Consider the following 14,190-nt stretch of genomic DNA (forward strand, 5'->3'; position numbering starts at 1 on the left):
CTGTTTTCAAAGGTGCAAAAAGGAAAACCATTCATTCCAACCTCCTTAACCTCTTCAGTCCAGAGATGGGAAACTTTACAAATAAGCAATGTTTAGTGATGCTAATTGCTGCATATTAAATAGCAAACTGTGTTAATTATTCTTTTCTGTATTAAGGAACTAAGTAATATTTAATGCCCAGTATACTGGATTAAAGCATATGGTTTATGAAAGTACTTATTGTTTGCTAGTGCTGCAAGATAAAGCACATTTGCTGTCTACTGCATGTACAATTGTCAAATAACAGGTCTAAAATATGGATAAGAACACAATTAATAATACATGCCTAAAACCCTAATTATTTTATTTTATTTTATTTTATTTTATTTTATTTTATTTTATTTTATTTTATTTTATTTTATTTTATTTTATTTTATTTTATTTTATTTTATTTTATTTTATTTTATTTTATTATATTTGTGTATTTATAATGACATTACATGAATAAGTAGTAAGCCTGGACAGGTGTGTTATTTGATTCTTAAGTATGTTTGGATAGTACAATTAATACACAATGTAACACAAATTGGTTTCACATATTATTGTTTATGTATTTATGTATTTATTTATTTATTTATTTATTTTAATGGTTCTTCTATAATTCTGTGGATCTAGTTATAAATGTATTATTTATTTTAACATAGCACTACTTATACTAGAATATACTTAGGTCAGGTATATTTTAGAACTTCTAGCATTAATTATGAAACACTACAGATAAGGTTTTGCACTAATTTTGCTTATTTTAAAGATATCAAAATTTTAGGAGCTTTTGTGACATTCTGGGTTATTCTGGAATATTGTAGTACTTTCTGAAACATTCCAGAACATTGTCAAAAAGTCAAAGTTTGGACAACTCACTTTTAGTGACTTTTGGTAACAATCACTTTTGAGCACTGTTAAAAGTAATGTGATTTTCAAACTTTTTTTTTTTTTTTTAAACACTTAAAAAATAAATGTGAAACAAAACTTTTATAACAATGTGTGTAATTACACTTACTAAGGCCAAACTCCTGTATATTAGACATCAACAATTCACTTTAAATATTTTTTCATCTTAAATTGTAGATTGGATTTTTTTTTATTTTTTTTTTTTTATTTTTTATCGCAGTTACATTCTGTGGTGATAAATGTGCAAAGACATTTCAGCTAAAATATGGAATCACCTCTCTCTCTCTGTCTCAGAGGTGTGAAGCAACATTCTTCCCACAAATTACTAATCATGTTGTGCAGAATGATAAGAAAATCTAAAACTTGTTTATCCAGCAAAGTAGTGACTTTTTTTTTTTTTTTTTTGGCTGCCACAAGAGGTCTAAACAAAACTTTAAACAATGCGTGTGTTTTTGACAAACCTCTTGTTTTGCATGCTATTTTAAGGCCTTTAAAGGTCAGCATGTAATTGGTGCAAGGTCGCTTCTAGCACAGCCCTTGATTGAGGACAGCACTCATTATCTCGTCAGCTTTCTGTCTATCACGCCCTCCATCGTGCCATTGCATTGTTCATCTGGGAATCACAGCCCCAGCAATACATAATTATTCTGCATATTTCAGGTAATTAAAGAACCAGAGGTTGGCTGCATATTCAAGACACCATTTGCAACTTTTGGGATATAATGCAGCCAAATCCCAGAGCTGGGATCCCAAAGCCATATTCAATTGTGTGACAGGTTTCACTAATCCACTTGGAGTTCCATTCGTTCTATCAATCCTCTGCTCTTTCGTTCTATCTGTTTATTTATTTATTTTTTTGCCACTTTAACTAATGTTTTACTGATATACTTTGTGTGCATGATTTCCAGACAGTATTCAAGTAAGAAATACCACAGAAAATAAATAATCAAATATCAAAATAAAGCACTGCACTGTTATAATCAGTAAATAAAAGGTAATTTTCTACCATGGTTTTGGCTCTCTGATTTAAACACTGTTTAAAAGCCTGTTGCAGAAAGGATTAATTCAGTCAGTGTGGAAGAACTTGACTGGTCTGCAGAAAAGAAAAGTCCTAATCCCAGTTGAACACATCTGGTGTGACTTATGCAGACCTTGAGTCAAAAACTCATCACTAAACACCAATGACTTGTACATACACTATGGACAAAAATATTGGCACACCCCCTTCTTTAGATCAGAAAAGGGCACTTCCAAAACTGTGGCAAAGATGGAAACATGATTCATGTATTTAAAAAAAAAAAAAATCTCTGTTGCAACAGTTTTGGAAGTGTCTAAAATGACTGTACCCATATGTCCAAGTCATTGGTGTTTGGTGAAGAGTTTTTGTCTCAAGGTCTGCATTTAAAGTCACACCAGAGGTGTTCAGGTGGGATTAGGACTTGGCTTTCTGCAGACCAGTTCTTCCACACTGACTGAATCAATCGTTTCATTTTAAACCTTAAGTTTTATACACAGATGAATTGTCATGTTAGAATAGAAAGGGGTCATGTCCAAACTGTTACTATAAAATCAAAAGCACGCAATTCCCTAGAATATCATTATATGATTGAACATTAAGATTTGTACTCATAGAAATTACTAAAGTAGAAGGGGGTGTCCCAATACTTTTGGCAGTATAGTGTATTACATGTTGAACTCTTTTGAAAACATTTGCTACTCCGTTACAGTTGCCGAGATTAACTAGTTGTGAAAAGTATTGATTATAGAATGGTATTTAGATCTACTCCCAGCAGCAGTGAGCACTCAAGGCGATCATAGCCATGTTTGTTGAGCGCACAAATGCAATGATCACATTGCAACTCAGTTTCTGCAATCTCACAAATGATTTTATCATAACTAACACAATGCAAACAAAATGCAAATGAGTAACTGTGTAGAATAGACAGCGTCATTGATTATAATGGGAGTTTTGCAGACAGTGCTGAACCTAATCACTGATAAACTTGTGCTGAACTGAGGTGATTGACAGCTCCAGTGATTATATAGGGGGTGTTTTTTGCTTGCATTCTGTATATAATTTATTCACAAATGAAATTGAAACAGATGATTTTCATGCCACAAAGAGGAACAATGTAAAGTTGACTGTTTAGTCACTGGCTTGAATTACTAACGCATAAACAGCAATAAACATTTTTGCAGCAAAGAATGTCTGACTGCAGAAGAGTCATTACATATCAAAAATTAGTAGTGCATTTTTTAATGCTTAGAATTAAATGTATTAATTTATAAATGTGACCGTAGACCACAAAACCAGTCGTAAGTTTACTTTTTTTTTTTTTTTTTTTAGATTTATACATCATATGAAAGTTGAACAAATAAGATTTGCATGATGCATGGTTTGTTAGGATAGGATAATATTTGGACGAAATACAACCATTTGAAAATCTGAGAAAATATTGAAAAATTTGCCTTTAAATTTGTCCAAATGAAGTTCTTAGCAATCCATATTACTAATCAAAAATTTTAAATAAAAAAAAAAATTATATATTTACAGTAGGAAATGTACAAAATATCTTCATGGAACAAGATATTTACTTAATATCCTAAAGATTTTTGGCATTAAAGAAAAATCAATCATTTTGATCCATGCAATGTATTGTTGGCTATTGCTACAAATATACCCGTGCTAATTAAGACTGGTTTTGTGGTGCAGTTTATGCATATAATGATACACTTAAGCAATTACGACCTCTTTTTTGTTGTATATAGAGACTACTTTACTGCTTAGCAATATTTTAAAACTTTTCAAAAATAGATCAGCCTCTTCCTCGGACCAACTGGGACTTGTGTCTGTTGAGTCCAGGAGAATGGGTCTGTAGTAGGCTCAGGCTTTAGTTTTTGATCGTTAGACGAAGCCAATATGTTATTTTCTTTGTAGAACTTGTTCTGGACCCATTCATAATGACTGCATCTCCTACCCGAGGAGGCTTCAATCGCAACAGATGTTCAAAGAATGAAAGATCAAAGATACTGACCGAGATCAATCTCTCATCCTTTCTATCCATCTATTTATGACTTCAGACTCTTCTTGCTTACTGCCCTTCCTTTTTTTCTTGCACCCTATTTGTTTCTTTTCAAAGCGAAGAGACCTGAATCTCTTTTTTTCTTCTCCACAGGGCCGTAACAGGTCACAGAGAACCCATTCCCGATGACAGCAAAGACAACATCACCATCTTTACCCGAATCTTGGACCGCTTGCTGGATGGTTACGACAACAGATTGCGTCCCGGACTAGGAGGTACGATAAATGTGTGCACACATTTCCTTCCTCATTGTCTCCAGTGTCCACATGCCGGCCTTACCGTTGGCTTGCAGATGGAGCATGTTGTTCCTCAGTCTGTTTTTCAGATTTACACTTCTTAGCACAAGTCTCACACCTCTGAGATCCATGACAGATTGTGTTTTGGAATAGTGAAATGACTCATCTTCTCTTGGCACTGTAATGTTTATCAATAGCAAAATCTGTCACAGAACAGCGCTCTCCCAAGATCACTTACAAATCCTAAGCTTAAGGAGCCCCAGGAGACTCATGTGTTGAAGATGGCTGATGAAAATAAAGAGAAAGTCCTGACCGCTGCTGTGATGGTGCACCCACAGATTGCTTACTTAATCATCATGAAGAAGCTGATCGGATCCCCAGGTTAATCTGAATTCAGAGCACATTAAATACTGAGCATCGATGCACTAGTCTACGTCCCAATGACATTTATAGAAATGTCCCACAGATGTCCATTACACCATTTCCCTCTGTGTATATTTTGTTCTCCTCTACAGAGGTCTCACAGAGTGAATCCCAAGTGACCTCTAAAAGTACAGAGCCTAAATTGTGAGCCCAGCGGTGGGCAGTCAAAAATCAAGATTTATGCTTTTGATAAATGGGCTAAGTCACATTGGCACACTGAGAGCTGTGGGCTGAGCTGGACGGCTTCCATCGCCTCAACTGACTGTGTCCGGCTGTCTCCACCACCCTGGCTCTTATCCAGTCACCCCTCTCAAGCTCCATCAAATCTTTCAATTTCCACCCTGCTTTACATAGTTGCTGATGTGTATTACAGTACTCATCACATCAAAGTTGCTAACTGGAACGTGATGACTTACTTCTGATGGTCAAAGCCCTAGAGTATGCTACACACAACTCTTTTTAAGTGCCCAAATTATGGCCATTTAAAAGTTAATACATTTATTTTTGGTTTGCTTACATAATTTAAAGTTTACATAATTGCTTACATAATTTAAAAAATATATTTTTTTTTTCTCATATTATAAGTTGCTACAGCACCTCTTTTACCTCTTTCTGTTTTAGGTCCTGTCTTATTAAAAGCTTAGTCAGCTCTGATTGATCAGCAGTCCCAGTCTATAGAGATTGGTCAATCACTCAGAGTTTGTGTCAGAAATGTAACTCCCCTTACCATTAGTTTTCAAGCTTAATGAGCAGCTGTAAACAGTATTACAGCATCTCACAAAAGCGGGTACACCCCTCACATTTCAGCAACAATTTTATTATATTTTTATAAGGGACAACACTATAAAATGAAACTTGGATATATTTTAGAGTAGTCAATGTGCAACTTGTATAGCAGTATAGATTTACTGACATACACCTCAACACACAGCCATTATTGTTAAAATAGCTGGCAACAAAAGTGAGTACACCCTAAATGAACTTGTCAAAACTGTGTCCAAAGTGTCAATATTCTATGTTAACAACATTGTTATCTAGCACTGCCTTAATCCTGCTAGGCATGGAATTCAATAGAGCTGAAGAGGTTGTTGATGGGACCATCTTCCACTTCTCCACAATGACATCATGGAGTTGCTGGATGTTAGACACATGATGCTTCTCCACCTTCCACCTGAGGATGCCCCACAGGTGCTCAATAGGGTTCAGGTCTGGAGAAATAATTGGCCACTCCATCACCTTCACCTTCAGCTTCCTCAGCAAGGCAGCTATCATCTTGGTGGTGTGTTCTGGATCGTTTTCATGTTTGAAAACAGTTTCTGAAGGGAAGGCATCATGTTCTGTTTCAGAATGTACAATACATAATGGAATCTATGTTTCCCTCAATGAACAGCAGCTCCCCTGTACCAGCAGCACTCATGCAGCCCCAGACCATGACGCTACCACCACCAAGCTTGACTTTAGGCAAGACACAATTTTCTTGGTACTCCTCTCCGCCACACATGCCGGACACCATCTGAGCCAAACAAGTTTATCTTACAGTCTCATCAGACCACAGGACATAGTTCCTGTAATTCACGCTCTTGGACAGGTTGTCTTCAGCAAACAGTTTGCAGGCTTTCTTGTGAGCCAGCTTCAGAAGAGGCTTCCGTCTGGGACAATGCCTATGCAAACCGACGTGTTGCAGTGTGCGACATATAGTCTGAGCACAAGCTGACCTTCTACTTCAACCTGTAAAGCAATGCTGGCAGCACTCATGCGTCTGTTTTTTGAAGCCAGGTTCTGCACCTGACACACAGAACGAGTGCTCAACTTCGTTGATCGACCCTTGCAAGGCCTATTCCAAATGGAACCCATCTTGAAAAACCTCTATATGATCCTGGCCACTGTAGTGTAACTCAGTTTCAGGCTGTTACTGTTACCTCTAATAGCCTAGTCCATCTTTGTGAAGAGCAACAATTCTAACAGTTCTTTGTCATGAGATGCCATGTTGAACATCCAGTGGTCAGTATGAGAGAACTGTACCCAAAGCACCATTTTAACTGCTCTAATACAAGATACACAACTTTGTATGGTCCTGTCAAGCAGACAAAAAACATTAACATGATGCACAGGACATGTGGCTTTGCAGGGTTAAACAACATATTGCTGTTATCACTTAGGCTGTACTCACTTTTGTTGCCAGCTATTTTGACAATAATGGCTGTATGTTGTGTAATTTTAGAGGACAGCAAATCTATACTGCTATACAAGCTGCACATTGACTACTCTAAATATATATTCAAGTTTAATTTCTATAGTATTGCTCCTTAAGAAGATATACTAAAATGGTTGCTAAAATGTGAGGGGTGTACTCACTTTTGTGAGATATTGTATATCTAGGGTAAGTAGTATTAAAACTCCATACAATGTTTTTGCTCTCACAATGAAAAAAAAAAAGAAAGAAAGAAAGAATACGGTCTCATCGACATGAATTCAGATCCCCAACTGTTCTTTAAAGTTTGGGCAAAATCAGCCAGTAGGTGGGAAATGGGCATTATGCAAATGTATAACATGGCGACAGCTAGGACAGAGGAAAATTGTCAGGACTACAAACAAAGTGTTTCAGACAAATGTTTTCTGATGGAAAGATAAATGGCATTTATAGCTTAAAGACATTGCTAGACCCTACTGAAAGGCTTCACTCCCTTGTTTTTCTTCTAAGCCAAATCTGCTGATAGCACTCTTAATATCAGTGATTTTGGGATCCATTTTAATGCTTGCTGAAACCAGCGAATGCAGTGAGCCTCCTGGAATTATTTGACTCTGAATCCCCATTAACAACTTTAAAGTTCATTACATAAAGTGTTATTCTTCCCTCTAGTCAGTGGTGAACCCAGTCATAGTCGACATGAGGGTGGCAATGCGTGTGTCCTGCCGCACACACAGCTGTCGCAGATGAGCACTCAGTTTCTCATTCAGACATTCTCTGTTCCAGTTAATATACTGAAAAAACAAACAAACTACCATATAGGACAATATAACATTTACTAACAAATAGAAGCTGTTTGAATTTGCTCAGTAGAGTAAGGTTCAAATGCAGTTGCTATAATTGTAGCTGTGATCATTTACCCTGAATTGTGTGACATTTATTCAGAAAAAAACATTACAGCATTTTAGAAGATTACTCAAAATGCTGCCTTGACAGTTCCCTTTCGGGAACTCTACACTGCGTCATCAACGCTCTGGGGAATGCCATTGGCGAACCCGGCTCTGAATCAGTCTGCAACCAATAGGATGACGGGAGTGACGTCACCAACGTGATGACGTCATACGACCAGGAAGTATATAAGCACGTGCGTTTCAAACCGGCTTCAGCTTTTGTCATTCAGCGAAGCGCTCTATGTTGGTCTGTTTGTCTGGTTATTTGCATTGCTGTTTTTCTGTGCCAGTTTGCACAACTTTATTTTGAGCAATGTCAAAAAGGGGAAAGAAATTTGTTATGGCGGTGCAGCAGTCACACAGACGGTGTGTTCCTCCTTGCCAGCGATTCATCGTTGGTGGGGATACACACAGTCTGTGTGTTCTCTGCATGGGAGCGGAGCATGCTCAGTCAGCCCTCGAGGGGGCTGGCTGTCCGCAGTGTGAGCGCCTTCCACTGCGGGTGCTTCGTCCCGGAAGGCTCTCTTCGAGGAGGGAGCCTTCACTAGCGTTCCTCGCGGGTCTGGCCCCGCTTCCGCTGAGGCGGAGCGGCAGCTGCACTCGTGGGGTTCGCAGCTCGATCTGCTGGAGGGTATGGAGACGGGTGATCCCCTATCTCCTTCCTCACCCGGCGGATCGGTTGATCTCCTCTTGGATGCGGAAGCCCGCACTGCGGTTTCTTCCCCCCGAGAGGAGGTCTCAACACTACTCTTGTCTTCCTCCGAGGAGGTTGACGTAGAGAGTGTTGATCTCATCCAACCGCCAGTAAAATCCCCGCAGTTTGAGGAGCTCTTGGAGGTGGTGACTCGTGCGGTAGCCAGGCTCAACATCAGCTGGCCCGCCGAGCACAGTCAAAATGAGCCGCATGAAAGCAAGCTAGATGAGCGCTTTCTGCGGACACACAAGCCACCTCCAGGAAGGAGCCTTCCGTTTTTCCCTGATCTCCACAGTGAGCTGTCGAGATCATGGGAAAAACCCTTCTCAGCCCGCGTCTTCACCCCTTCCTCCGGTTACTACGGTAACGTTGGGGGGGTAGAGGAGTGCGGCTATAAGATGATGCCCAGGGTTGAGCAGACGCTTGCGAGCTATCTGTCACCCGCAGCGGCATCATCTTTGAAGGCTCCAACCTTGCCCACCAAGCCTTTAAAACTAACTTCCAGCTTGCTGGGCAAGGGGTACGCGGCAAAGACCTAGACGAAGGCAGGGAGGTCAATGTTTCTGAGTTGAGGCGAACAGCAGATCTAGCTCTCCGTGCCACCAAGGAGACCGCCCGCGCTGTTGGGCGGTCTATGGCAGCCCTGGTGGTCGCGGAGAGACACCTATGGTTGTCCCTGTCCGACATGAAGGAGAAGGACAGGGCCCTTCTGCTGGACGCCCCACTCAAGTCTCCTGGTCTGTTTGGCGACTCGGTCGAGGCCGTCGTCAGCAGGTACCAGGAGGCCCGCAAACAAAGTGCGGCCTTCCAACAGTACCTCCCTCGCCGTGTCTATTCTGGGGCTGCCGGACGGGAGCAGCCCCAGCCGCGTACCAGCTCCTCACACCGCCAGACCCAAAAAGCTAGCGTGGCCGCTCGTGCCCCGCCAGATAGATCTAGGGGGCAGGGCAAGTCACGCTCGAAGTCGAGGGCCTCTAAGGCCAGGCCGGACCTGAGGGTCGTCCTGCAGTCAAAGAGGTCCTCGGCTAAGCGGCCCTGACTTTTGTGTCTCAGGGCCATTGAGGGCAGCCCCTCTCGGGGGAGAAGCGGGTCTTCCACATTTTATGGTACCCACTCTCCCTCGGGGCCCTCAGGAGACCAGTCAGCTAACCCTGCCAGTGTTTCAGGGCGCGGCTGTCTCCCGCAAACCCCTGCTGGGGTTTCCGCCCGATTTCGTAGCGGACTCAGCAAGTTTGTCACCCCTACGGGGGTCCTCAGAGCAATTAGTTCAGGTGTCGCTTGCCAGGCAGCTGTTACAGGCCACCGAATTAGTTCCTCAAACTCTACCAGAGGCCAGTCTCGAGAGGCTGGTTCCCTTAGTACATTTTCTAGCAGCGTGGAAACTACTGCCAAATGTATCTTCATGGGTTCTTCGTACGGTAGAGAAAGGTTATCAAATCCAGTTCGGCGCTCCTCCGCCTCAGTTCAGCGGAGTATTTCCTACCCTGGTAGGCCCAGAGCAGGTTCTGGTCATGGAACAAGAAGTAAATTCTCTTCTAAGGAAGGGAGCCATCGAGGTGGTCCCTCCTCAGCACAGAGAATCCGGGTTCTACAGCCGGTACTTCATTGTTCCCAAGAAGGATGGAGGGCTGAGGCCCATCTTAGATCTCAGGCTACTGAACCGCTCAGTTATGAAGCTGAAGTTCAGAATGCTTACTGTCAAGCAGGTCGTGTCTCAAATCAGGTCCGAGGACTGGTTTGTCACGATAGATCTCAAAGATGCATATTTCCATATCTCCATCCTTCCTCAACACAGGAAGTTTCTCAGGTTCGCTTTCAGGGGCGAAGCTTACCAATATCGAGTTCTTCCTTTCGGCCTAGCACTCTCACCCCGCACTTTCACGAAGTGTGTGGATGCTGCGCTGGCTCCGTTGCGACTCCAGGGCATCCGCATACTCAACTACATAGACGACTGGCTTATCCTAGCCAGCTCGGAACAGTTAGCGGCTCAGCATCGAGATGTTGTTCTCGCTCATATGAAAAAGCTGGGGTTGAGGCTCAACGCCAAGAAAAGTGTGCTGTCTCCTTTACAGAGAACCACTTATCTAGGTGTGGCATGGGATTCGACCACGATGCAGGCACGAATGTCTCCTGCTCGGATCGAGTCGATCCTTACTGCAGTCAATGCGGTCAAGCTAGGCCTGTCACTCACTGTCAAACAGTTTCAAGTACTGTTAGGTCTCATGGCAGCTGCAGCCAACGTAATACCTTTTGGCCTGCTGCATATGAGGCCACTGCAGTGGTGGCTCAAGACCAAGGGATTCTCCCCGAGGGGAAATCCGTTCCGCAAGATCAAGGTCACGCGGCGTTGCCTTCGTGCCTTAGACATGTGGAAGAAACCTTGGTTCCTATCTCAGGGCCCGGTCTTGGGAGCTCCTTGTCGCCGCGTCACGCTAGAGACAGATGCATCCCTCACCGGGTGGGGAGCGGTCATGAGTGGCCGCTCGGCCTCCGGCCTATGGACCGGTCACCATCTCTTGTGGCACATCAATTGCCTAGAGATGTTAGCAGTGTTCAAGGCCTTGAGGCATTTCCTCCCAGACCTGAGAAACCGTCATGTGTTAGTTCGCACCGACAACACAGCGGTAGTATATTACATCAACCACCAAGGAGGTGTGCGTTCACGCCCCTTATTCAAGCTGGCGTACCATATCCTCCTGTGGTCCCAAGGGAAACTCCTCTCACTGAGTGCAGTTCATATCCCTGGGCATCTGAACATTGGAGCAGACATCCTGTCGAGGCAGGGGCCGAGGCCCGGGGAGTGGAAACTTCACCCCGAGGTGGTGAAGCAGATATGGAGAGTGTTTGGCCAAGCTCAAGTGGACCTCTTTGCGACTCAAGAGACTTCGCAATGTCCCCTTTGGTACTCTCTAACGCCTCCAGCTCCACTGGGGCTGGACGCTATGGTACAGACCTGGCCGAGGCTTCGTCTGTACGCTTTCCCCCCGATCGCTCTGCTCCCAGGAGTTCTAGAAAGAGTGCGCCGGTACGGAGTCAGTCTACTACTAGTAGCCCCGTACTGGCCGGCCCGAGTATGGTTCTCGGACATCATTTCCCTCCTCGACGGCTCTCCGTGGGAGATTCCGCTCAGGAAGGACCTTCTTTCTCAGGCTGGGGGCGCAATTTGCCACCCCCACCCAGAGAAGTGGAAACTATGGGTGTGGCCTCTGAGGGGGCACACCTCATAGACAGTGGTCTCCCAGCCGAGGTTGTGGAGACCATCCTTCACTCTAGAGCTCCCTCTACAAGGAAACTTTATGGCCTTAAGTGGAAGCTTTTCACTTCATGGTGTGAAGAGCGACACGCAGACCCAGTCCACTGCCCGGTTGGTACAGTGCTGGAGTTCTTGCAGTCTCGCCTCTCCATAGGGCTAGCCCACTCCACCCTGAAGGTTTACGTGGCGGCATTATCGGCCTTCCACACCCCTCTCGGTGGCATGTCAGTGGGCAAGAACCCCTTGGTCATACGTTTCCTTCGTGGTGCACTCAGGATAAGGCCTCGGGTGGTACCCAGAACTCCTTCTTGGGATCTCGCTGTGGTCCTTGAAGCCCTCTCTCGGCCTCCATTCGAGCCCATTGAGGAGATTTCAGATCGCTTCCTTACAATTAAGACGGCGCTGCTGTTGGCTCTTACTTCTCTGAGGAGAGTAGGAGACCTTCAGGCCCTCTCAGTGGCCCCTTCATATATCGACTTTGCGCCCGGTTTGGCCAAAGCATTCCTCTACCCTAGACCAGGGTACGTACCGAAGGTTCCAACAGCAGTACCACAGCCAGTCACCCTACAGGCCTTTTATCCTCCTCCATTCGTGGAGAACGACCATCGGAAGTATAACTGCATGTGTCCAGTGCGAGCACTGGACACATACGTCCACAGAGCTGCCCTGTGGCGAAAGTCAGAGCAATTGCTAGTTTGTTACGGTCCCCCTAAGAGGGGGCTCCCGGCAACTAAGCATACTATCAGTAGATGGATTGTAGATGCAATAACTACTGCTTATGAGTCCTCTGGCCTCCCATCACCGATGGGCGTCAAGGCTCACTCTACTCGAGGCATGGCTGCCTCCAAAGCTCTGCTAGCAGGTGTCCCCATCCAGGACATCTGCAGTGCGGCGGGTTGGTCCACCCCTTTGACCTTTGTAAAGTTCTATGAACTAGACCTAAGAGCTACAAGCTCGGCTGTCCTGAGCTGACAGCGAAGGCGCTATCCCTCGTGAGCCCGAGGGCCGAGGTAGATGTTCCCTCTTGCGCTGGGTGCTCCCCAGGCAGAGATGTAATCCCACTCGTGTCCTGGCAGTTTTCCAGGCGGAGTCAATTTAGTGTTCTGGCCAGAGTTTCCAGACACTTCTCGGGTCCCTGTTGTCCGGGTGCGCCCCGACAAAGGGATTACCCTTCCTCGTGTGCCTGAGGGCCGAGGATGCTTCTTAGTCTGGCTGGTCACCAGACGGAGGCCTATCACCTCGGGGCCTGAGGGCCGAGGTGGATAACTCTCCCTCTTCGCTGGGTGCTCCCCAGGCAGAGATGTTATTCCGCTTGCGTCCTGGCAAATTTCCCAGGCGAAGCAACCAAGCGTCCTGGCATACTCCCCAGGCGCTACCTGTCCCTCTACGTCTGGCTGGTCCCCAGACTGAGGTAGACACTCTCCTCGTGAGCCCGAGGGCCGAGGCAGATCATATCCCTCTTCGCTGGTACTCCCAGGCAGAGATGTAATCCCACTCGCGTCCTGGCAGTTTTCCAGGCGGAGCTAATTCAGTCCCTCTCGTGCTGGCTGTTCCCCAGACAGAGTTTGGACTACTTTCCTCGAGCGCCTGAGGGCCGAGGTTCTTGCTATGATTCCTCTTGCGCTGGGCACTCCCCAGGCAGAGATGTAATTCTACTCGCGTCCTGGCTGTTTCCAGGCGGAGCTATTTCCCGTGCTCTGGCCAGAGTTTCCAGGCACTAATTGCATCCCTCTTGATCCGGGTGCGCCCCGACAAAGGATTGCCCTCTCCTTGTGTGCCCGAGGGCCAAGGAGGACCCCTCTCTGGCTGGTGACCAGACTAGGGTGTATGACCTAACCTCGTGGGCTCAAGAGCCGAGGTTTACTCAATCCCTCTTCGCTGGGTACGTCCCAGGCAGAGATGTAATCCCGCTTGCGTCCTGGCACTCTTCCCAGGCGAAGCAACCTAGCGTTCTGGCATACTCCCCAGACGCTACCTGTCCCTCTACGTCTGGCTGGTCCCCAGACTGAGGTAGACACCTTTCTCGTGAGCCCGAGGGCCGAGGCGGATCATATCCCTCTTCGCTGGGTACTCCCAGGCAGAGATGTAATCCCGCTCGCGTCCTGGCAGTTTTCCAGGCGGAGCTAATTCAGTCCCTCTCATGCTGGCTGTTCCCCAGACAGAGTTTGGACTACTTTCCTCGAGTGCCTGAGGGCCGAGGTACTTGTTATGTTCCCTCTTGCGCTGGGTGCTCCCCAGGCAGAGATGTCATCCCACTCACGTCCTGGCAGTTTTCCAGGCGGAGTTCTTCTGGTCCCTCTTTTGCTGGTGTCCCCAGACAGAGCGACCACTTTCCTCGCGAGCCCGAGGGCCGAGGTATATGCCACTTCCCTCTCGCTCCGGCACTATTCCCGGACGGAGGTGTAATACTTCTCCTGTCCTGGCAGTTTCCCA

General features: G+C 45.3%; 1 protein-coding gene across 1 annotated transcript in view; it reads left to right on the forward strand.

The window, feature by feature from the left end:
* The window catches only part of gabra3 (gamma-aminobutyric acid type A receptor subunit alpha3), a 254,861-nt gene that overhangs the window by 55,248 nt on the left and 185,423 nt on the right, over positions 1–14,190 (forward strand). Inside the window, exon 2 of the mRNA XM_073824286.1 lies at positions 4,107–4,228. Coding sequence (XP_073680387.1) covers positions 4,107–4,228 — 122 coding nt within the window. The remainder of the gene's footprint in view (positions 1–4,106; positions 4,229–14,190) is intronic.

The sequence above is a fragment of the Garra rufa genome, chromosome 19 (genome assembly GCF_049309525.1).
Source record: "Garra rufa chromosome 19, GarRuf1.0, whole genome shotgun sequence".
Classification (NCBI taxonomy): domain Eukaryota; kingdom Metazoa; phylum Chordata; class Actinopteri; order Cypriniformes; family Cyprinidae; genus Garra; species Garra rufa.